Consider the following 9,479-nt stretch of genomic DNA (forward strand, 5'->3'; position numbering starts at 1 on the left):
CTTATTTTATAGTTTAGTAGGTATGAAGATTTGACAATCTTATAATTTAGTGGGGCTACTAAATTGTTGGTGCACCAGGGGCCTGGAGATAGAGAGAAGACACTTTTTGAGGCTCTGAGGGAACTATGGCACTAGGGGCTAGGTGTTGGGTTGTTAATTGTAGGTCAGAGGTTCAAACCCACCAGCCAAATCCTAGAGAAAGATGAAGCTGTCTGCTCCTGTAAAATTTTCCAGACTTGGAAATCCTACATAATCTTCATGCCTATTAGTTGGAATTGACTCTATTACAACAGTTTGAGGGTAGAGGGTGGAAACTACTGCCTAATCCAAGGGGAGAGAGTAGCTGCCAAAGACACCTGGATTTTATCCTGTCCCACTGAAGAAAGAAATACATTTAGGATTTAAATGTCATTGACTTTTTAACTCACAATGGCTAAATAAATATTTTAGGCTTTGACTTACAAACTGGTTTAACTCTTTTGAACCTTAATTTTCCTTGGGAATTTAATAATTCAGGAAATTTCCTTAATGCTATTATTGTATACAATGAAAAGAGCTTAATATTGCTACTTCTATCACTGCAGGAAGGTTCCAGCTGTGTTATGTCTAAAACCATTATGTCATATAATAACTTTAACCTTAGGTGCTCAGTGACCTTTGAGCAAGTACAATTAATGTCTATTCTGACCCACTTAAGAGCATCCAGGAGCCCAAATCTGCATGGAGACAAGATACAGCAACTCAAGGAGGAAAATGGTGGTGGCTTTACAGGACCCTCTCTCAGGAGGGTGACAGAACAGTCTGCTTTCTTAGGAAGAGTCATGCCTCTGTGTAACGAGGGGCAGACTTGTTAAACCTAATAGTACATAACATAAAGCGCCAGTGGGAGGAGTTATTAGAGGAGGTGTTTTGTTTTTGCAGGTCTGATGCTACCTCCATGTGGAATGACCTCAGTTATTTTACGACTCTTTGCTCTTTCTTGCCCTTACACGCATGCAACCTAAGGGAGGTAAAGGGACTTCCCAGTTGGCAGATTTGAGTAAGTTAAATGAGGCATGCTTAGCTGGTTCCTCCCTCCTCCTTCTCCTCTTTCTCTTCCTCCGAAGTGTAATGCTTGCTAACATAGGGGAAATTTTTTGTGCAGATCTGCTGGTGACTGGGTGATACCTCTGTCTAAGGCTTGGGTTCAGTATTAGGAAGCCCATCTCCCCATGGATAAGAAAAAAAATCTTTCAGCTACAGTTTACTTAGAATAGGAGCCCTGATGGCATAGCAGATACCCATTGGGCTACCCACCACAAGGTCAGCAGTTTGAAACTACCAGGAGAACGGTGAGGCTTTCTACTCCTATAAAGAGTTAACGGTCTTGGAGACCCATCGGGGCAGTTTTACTCTGTCCTATAGGATCTCTATGAGTTGGAATCGATTCACTGGGAATGAGTTTGGTTATCATTAAGGTGGGAAATACGTTGATGCTCATCTGCCATATTCATCTGCCTCAGTTCTCTCCGAGTCGAGGAGTCATGTGAGAGGGGCCTAGGACACAGGGGCTGTCTTCATCACTCCCTGGGGATTGACGGTCACAGCTCCCAGCATGCCCTCGCCTACCTGCAGGCTGCTCCTGGTCATGGCTAGAGTTCGCCAGCACTTCACTGTCTGCAGGGCCCACCCCAGAGGGCATCTCTCGTGTGCTCTCATGGGTCTCTTTCACCAGCTCTGAAGGGGGGTGGTTTCGCGTCCACCAGGTCAGGCGAGCCAGCTGGAAGGAAAGACAACAGCTGTGAGTCAGTTGTCTTCGGATAGAAGCCGCGTAGAGAAAGAGGGTCTCCTTGATGGGAAGCCAGCAGAGCAATAAGCAATAGATCAATGGCTGGGGGTGAGGAGACCTCACTGCGTCTTTGGGAGAAAATCAGCTCTCACTGAGCACCCCCACTACACCAGGCTTCTGCCGAGCATGCAGACTCAAGTCGGGCATGACCCTGATGCCAGGGCTATGACTGACTGATGTGGGAGAGGAAAGGCAGAACAGACAGGCAGAAACCCAAGAGTAAGGGGTTTCGAAGGCTAGAGTGAGAATTGGATACTTTTATTGTTTCTCCAGCCTGCAGCCCATTGAGACTGCAGACTGTAGGCAAAGAGAAGGGACCACAGACTCAAGGATTGAGGAAGAAGCCCCCACGTGAATTACATGGATGTTGCACATGTGAAGCCGAAAATACTGCCGGCTTCCAGGGAGAAGCTGGAGTTTAAAGAAAGTTAAACCCAAGCTAAACCCATTCTTGTTGAGTTCATTTCCAGTCATGGCTCTCCTATCGGATAGAGTAGAACCTCTGAGGTTTCCAACCTTTACGGAAGCAGAGTGGCTGGGGAGTTTGAAGCACCAAGATTTAAGTAAGCAGCTTGATATTCAACCACTGCTCTCCCAGGCTCCTGTTAAAGAATGTTATCACAGACAAACAAACAAACACATTGATATTTATTCCGAATCGAAGGAGGTCACATTTACAGGACATGGGGACTGGATGCGCTAGGGGTGGGAGGAACCACCGTCAGGTTTCTGCTTTGGACAACAGGGCGGACCAGTGGCCCTGCTCATAAGATTAGATGACACAAGGCAAGGACTAGGTTATGGTCTGAATGGGATAAGATAGAAAGAGGAGGACTGTGCATGAATGTGTGCATGTGCATGAATGTGTGCATGTGCATATGTGATCATGCACACATGCGCGCGCGTGCGCGCGCGCACCCGCACACACACACACACACACACACACACACACAAGACTGTGATGATGAGTGCAGAGAGTCTATAGGACTTCCAAGTGGCAATGTGCAGGTGAGGAGAAATAAAACTTGTACTGTTTGTGACAGCGATTTTCTCTTTCCTCGTTTGTTGGTGGCTCAGCAGAGAAGAAAACAGCATGTTCTCTGGCTGACATCCACGGTACTGGAGTCAACCATCGTACCCTTTTCCAACAAGGCTGCTTTCCTGGCCAAGCAGCTCCTCGTATTACATATTTGAACCAGAATCTCCCCTGGCCTCTTCCCAACTTCTGAAAAGGATGCCCTGCAGCCCCTCCGGAGCCCTTTCCACTGTGGGTCCAGCGTGTCTGACATAGACATGCGTCTCTACTCGGTCATCAGAACTCAAGCTGCTTCTTTGCTTATAAGTATTTCTGTAAAAACCTAACTTTGTATTTACATTGTGTGTCACTGGTAGCATATGGGATGTATCTCTTTATATCACCAGGCGGCATTTATATTTAAAGTTTACATATTGAGAGAGGGATCTTGGCTAGAGATAGAGAAATGAGTAGCATCCTTTGACAGAGGGTTGCTGCCCTCATGGAAGGAGGTAAGGTAGCCTAGGGACAGTGTCACGTGAGAAGAGTTATAAACCGTAGATGGGTTTCTAAGGAGCTATAATATCTAAGAGGCAGAGAGAAATGTCCCTAGAGAAGTGAGAAGCATGCTAAGAAAGGAAGGGGGGTTGGGGAGGGACATAAATCATGTCAGAGAATCGGGGAGGGGTCTTCAGGAAGCCTGAAGCTGTCCGTAATGCCGACTTCTCAAAAAGCATTTCTGATAAAGAGAGGTCACCACTAGTCGTATCAACAAGCAGTTGTCTGTGATCTCGATGAGAGCAATTTCAGTGGGCTGGAGGGGAAAACAGGCAAGCTGGCCGCCGTAGATTGGAAGTAAGAAAGAGCTGGGATGTGGAAGTAAGACTGCAGACCATTCCTTCCAAAGCCTTGCTCCTGTGATGAGGGGAGAGGGTGGCAGATTCAGGGAGAGAGTTTTAAATTGGGAAAGACGTGAGCATGGGGAATGACAAAGCAGACCAGGGAGACCTGGAGCTTCTGCACCTAGGAGAGCCCATGGATGGAGGGAATCTCCGGAGAAGTCAGCCTCTCTCGGCTTGCTGGGAATTGGGTAGGTTTGCTCTACTTGGTCATAGCAATGCCACAAAGAACAAAAAGTCATTTTACAAATTGTGAGGTTTCATACAGGTAAGGGGGATTATTAACTATTTCCACCTAGTGTTTTAGGGGCGAATTTTTTGCTCAAAAGTGTGGGTGTCACTCTGACCATGAACCAGTGGTGGGAATGGCCTTGTTATCACGCAGAAGGCATTGGGAAGTGGATTGTTGCAGATGCAGTTAAGTTAAAAGTTAGCCCCCTATCATTTGATCTTCCTTATGATCCATTTAAATTTGTTTTAGTTTGTAATGTTTTCTGTTTTATTTAAAATTGAGGTTTGTATCTGTTTTACTTTGTTATTGTTGCTAGTTCAATTTTTTTCTTCTTCTGTAAATGAAACCCAGGACAGGTAAATCTACAGAGACACTAATCAGATGAACGGTTTTGGGGGGAGGGGTGGATATGGGGAGCTAAGAGGCATGAGTACAGGGATGAAGAAAATGTTCGAGGCCTGATCGCAGTGATAGTTGTACCATTCTTCATGTGACTGAACTGCTAAGTTGCATGATATGTGAGTTGTATGCCGTTAACAACTGTTTTTAAAAGTGTGGGTGCCAAGATCCAACAACTGGGATATCCGTCAGGAGGGAGTGGGGAGGGTTTTGTAGTGAGTCCTAAAGCTGGTAGACTTTCTTTCATATACTTGCTTTTTCAACACTCAACAAATCCCCACTCATCCCTCAAGGTTCAACAGACAGGGACCGTGGTGGTCAAGCCTTCCCCGACTCTGCCCTCGGGTGAGGACATGTCTCTGCGCTTGTCCCGCCTGTGAGCCTGGTTCTTCTGCGCTTTTCGTCTCGGTATAGCCGACACGAGTGCTTTCATCCGACTCTGCCTGTGGCAGGGACCACTCGTCTTTCCCACTTGAGCCCAGTGCCGGGTACCTCGTAGGTGTTCACCGAGTGATTTGAACGGACTGAATCGCTGTTCGTTAGGGATGAATAGTCCCGTGAGGCTCCCCGACCCCTCACCCCCAGACATTTGTACAGCAACGCGGAGAACAAGTCAATGCATGGAAATCTGCAGTGCCATTGCGGCCACTGGGAAGGAACCGCCGGGATTTCCGGGGAGCTTCCGTGTGAACTTGCCACTTGCCTTTTCCTCCGACATGGGGGTGGTACAGAGGCTGATGGTGACGATGACGATGGCAGTGAGCCCACACAGGAGGAGTGCAAAGTAGAGGTAGTGGAAGTCCTTGAGCACAGCCGGCCTCTTGTCCACCTCTCCGCAAGCTGGAGCTGGGTAGGAGAACTCCAGGATCATGCGCAGGAGCCCCACGGCCAGGCCGAACATCAGGCCCCAGAAAGCTCCCTACGGAGAGAAGGCAGGGTGAACACCAGCCGGCCACCTTAGGAAGCCACGCTGCCCGCAAAGAACTCTCCCATGGGCTTAGCACAGCACGCGCCTGTCGAAGGGAGCTCCACGGAAGGACCAGGCTTCCTGTGGACTTAAAGGCAGGCAGGGTCATATACTGCAAAGGCTCTAGCGTCAGACAGACTAGGATTTGAATCCTGCCTCCATTTCATAATACCTCTGAGTCAGTTGTTCAGCCTCATTGACTCATTGTCTCACTTGGCAAAGACAAGAGAAGTCAATAGAGACATAGCGACGAATATTTAATATTCAGCTAGAATGAAAACAGATTTTGTAATAAGCAGATAACCCCACAATCCTCCGTCCAAAGTTTCGAGTTATTAGAACAGAGATCTCCCTTTTGTTGTTTCTCAGCACGTTTTTACTACCATTTGCCTACCTGTTTTCCTCCGTCTGTCCACCCATTTGTCTATCTTCCAAGCTAGTCCATCAGCCTCTTTGCCAATCTGTCTGTCCAAACCCTGATACCTCCCTCATATTTCTTCTTTATAGTCCCTTTGTCCCTAATGTATACCTGTTGCTAGTATATAGGACTCAGATGACTTCTATTTTAAAAATTGAGATGCTGAAACTAATTCCAAAAATTCTGAAATAAGCAGAAACATCTAGAATCCAGCTGGGTCCTGCTGTGCACCACGGATATCTACAAGGTTGGAGTTTCTGTTTGATGTTGGCAGCTTGATTTTCGACTCACAGGGACCACATCCGACAGAGTAGAACTGCTCCATAGGGTTTCTTTGGCTGTAACCTTTATAAGAACAGATTGTCAGGTCTTTTCTGCCAGAGCTTCTAAGAGGGTTTGAACTACCAACCTTTTGATTATTAGTCAAGTGCTTGGCCATTGTAAACCATTGCATCCCCCAAATATCCAGAATAGGTGTGATCAATGTTTAATGTTTGTTGAGTAAGTGAATCCTCTGGCACAGATGCTAAGTTTGGGGAGATGGAAGCTTAGAGGCGGCAGGCGGTTTGCTTAAGGCCATGCAGACCATGTTATTGACACACTAGGCCCCCCCAACCCTAGGTTGTACTGGGAGAGATGAGCGTGATGCTGCACTCACAGGTTCTGTGACTCTCTTGCAGAAAATGGCCAGTAGGAAGAGGGCAGTGATGGGCGGGGCCAGGTAGCTGGTGATAGACTGGATGTAGTCAAAGAGCTGCCCGCTGTTGGCGGATTGGATGATGGGGACCCAGAGGACGCTGATGACGACCAGGACCACCACAAACACTCTGCCGGAGAGGGGACAAGACAGTGAGGAGCACTTAGGTTGAAGGTGACTTATAGGAAGGGAGGGAGAGGGGAAATGCAAAGTCACTGAATCACAGTCTGTTAGGATGCTGGGGTCCCAAGTGGTAAGATTCCAGAAAGTCTGACTGTCAAAATCCCAGAATACCAGAGTCCAATAACCTTTGAATTCTAATAGCTCAACATTTTTTCCTTTAATTTGAAGCCTTCTAGGTCGTGTAATCTACCTTCTATTCATTAGAGGAATCTATACTTTCCACAACCAACCAACCAACCAACCAACCAACCAACCAACCAAGTAACCAAACAAACCCACTGCCATTGAATCAATTTCTGCTGCTTTGGGTTTCCGAAGTTATACATCTTTATGGGAGCAGAAAGCCTCATCCTTTTCCCTGGAGTGGCTAGTAGATTTAAACGCATAACCCACCATACCACCATATGTGCACCGTCCCCCATCCCTTAGTAAATGCCGTTCGGGTCTTTTCTTGAAAATGCCTTTCCTTGTGTGTGTGCAAACCCTGTTCAGGATAGCCTCAGCGTTGGATGGCTCTGGCTTCCAGGGACTTCTTTCTCCTTGGGTTCCTCCAGCTCTACACCCTTATCCTTACACTGACATTGGACTCAAGGCAGGAAATCCAACTTGCTGGCCTGGCTCATCATCAACTGTTTCTGGTTCTTGTCTCCTTTTCAAAGCCTTCTGTGTGGTTTTATAGGTGTGTGAAAAAGATGAAAAACTCTTTGGCTGTATGATTGGTGCAATCATACATGTGGGCAATAGATGGCACCCAAGCCCCAGGAATGGGTGAAACTCACTACCACTGAGTTAGTATTGGCTCTATAGGACAGGATAGAACTGCCCCTATGGGTTTCCGAGATTGCAGCTCTTTACGGGAGTAGAAAGTCCCATCTTTCTCCCAGTGGGTAAAAAGTGTCTGCAAACCTCAGCAGTTGGTGTGCCCAGAAATCAAAGGACACTCCTCATGCTTGTGAGCACCTCTTCTCCTCCTCTGTCTGCCCAGTGCTAGTCTCCCTGAAGAAGAGCAGCAGCTACTAGTGCTCTCACTGCTTGCTGCTCTTCTCCCCGCCCCCCAGGAACAAGTGTTCCCCTAGTCAGCTTCAATGGCTCCCATGGTCACTCTCTGCATGGGGCCTGGGACATACGGAGGAGGAGGCAGAATGGATTCATCGAGCAGCTCTGAGTAGAAGGCATCTTCTGTAGAGAACCTTCAGTACAAAGCCATATCAAGAACAAGATATTCAAGCTCAACAACCTACCATGTATGGGGGAGGGAGAGGAGGAGGATAGCAGTTCACCAAACCAAAAGGCTCTTTCACCTTATGTTCGTTACAAACCCCTTAATCCATAGAGAAAAAGAATTAACCACCGAGTTGTCTCTGAAAGCATGGAACAGATCGCCACAATAAAAAAGTTGATGACAATCTTCCGATGGCGCATCCCCATCCATGCAGCTACCTTCCTGTACAAAGGGCTTCAAAACATTCATGGAATTAGAATGAATGATTGTCCACCCCCCCCCTCCCATGAACATGTTGATGCTCCCCTGTACCACATGTGTTTTTGCCTTTCTCATTAGGATTTGGGCATCCTGAGGACAGGACCACACGACTTGTCTCCAGCACAAGAAGATGATGCTGAAAAGTGCCCCAGGTAAGTCTGATGGACAACATTCATTGTACGTCTGTTATTGTGAGACAGCAGCTTGAATTGCTGCAAAAGACCTTGGGAAAGAGCTGCTTGCTAACCTTCTGCCCCCTGGTACGATACACCTTTTGTTTCTGAAATGCTTTCTCTTTCGTGCCGACCACTCCAACAGGAAGCTATACAGGCAGGAAAGAGTTTTGTCTCTCTCATTTTCCGGGAAGTTAAATCTGTTTCAGAATTTGGGACTTACCTCAGGTCCCATGGATATGGGCCCTGACAGGCAGTCCAGGGACCAGACCGATCACTTGCTCTCCAGGGAAACCCAGGACAGGCAGAAGATGAGATCGAGGGGAGAGGGAGGCTCTGCCTACAGGAAGCAGGGGCCAGCGCACCTGCCGACCACCATCAGCTCCTGCTCTGTGGCCTTCGTTCGGAAGCGCTGCCAAATATCAATGGCAAACAGGGTGCTGCTGCTGTTGAAGATGGAGGTGAGTGAACTCATGAGGGCGGCCATGATCACGGCGATCATCAGGCCCCGCAGACCTAGGGAGAGACAAAGTACGTGCGGCCTGCTGACTATTTAAGGTAATTCTTCCACGGACCATGAAGCAGAGTCAGGGGCTTGAGGGTGACAGCAAGATGTGAAAGGCATTGGATGATGTTCCCATCCAGGACAGATAGGGAATCCAGGACACCCACGGAATTAGAGGCAAGAGTCCTGGGTCCGACCACGCTCAATCTCTGTCTTGTTTTAGAGCCTTGGCTAAGTCAACCACCTTCCTTGAGCCTTGGTTTCCTCTATATACCGTTAAGGTGTGTGAGACTGGGTTGTCTTTGAGGTTCTCTGCGCTTTGGCACCTCAGTCTGCTCTCAAGTTATAGACTCTAAGTTCAATGGCACCTGGGCCGGTGGTGACCGGTAATGATTTCAGTGCTGAGTATTTTCTCCATTGACATTGCGGAACGGGATAAAGTCACAAGAATCCTGGGCTTGCTTCCTGGTGCTACAATAACTAGTTTAATGGTCTTGGGCTGGGTTCTTTCTGGGCCTATTTTTAAGGCATCATCAGAACAAAAAATCTTACCATAGTGAATGATGGGGGGAGTGCGGAGTGGAGATCCAAAGCCCATTAGTAGGCCACTGGAAATCCCCTTGCAGAGGGTTCTCGGGGAGGAGATGAGCCAGTCAGGGTGCGATGTAACAATGATGAGA

At 47.6% G+C, this 9,479-nt stretch overlaps 1 protein-coding gene across 1 annotated transcript in view; it reads right to left on the reverse strand.

Moving 5' to 3' along the window:
- Positions 1-9,479, reverse strand: part of SLC5A9 (solute carrier family 5 member 9) — a 42,644-nt gene that overhangs the window by 24,216 nt on the left and 8,949 nt on the right. Inside the window, exons 10-13 of the mRNA XM_045291762.1 lie at positions 8,660-8,810; positions 6,417-6,585; positions 5,077-5,292; positions 1,609-1,759 (exon numbers count right to left, since the gene is read on the reverse strand). Coding sequence (XP_045147697.1) covers positions 1,609-1,759; positions 5,077-5,292; positions 6,417-6,585; positions 8,660-8,810 — 687 coding nt within the window. The remainder of the gene's footprint in view (positions 1-1,608; positions 1,760-5,076; positions 5,293-6,416; positions 6,586-8,659; positions 8,811-9,479) is intronic.

Source organism: Echinops telfairi, unplaced genomic scaffold, assembly GCF_000313985.2.
Source record: "Echinops telfairi isolate 266 unplaced genomic scaffold, ASM31398v2 ScPeMD7_443;HRSCAF=831, whole genome shotgun sequence".
NCBI classification, from domain to species: domain Eukaryota; kingdom Metazoa; phylum Chordata; class Mammalia; order Afrosoricida; family Tenrecidae; genus Echinops; species Echinops telfairi.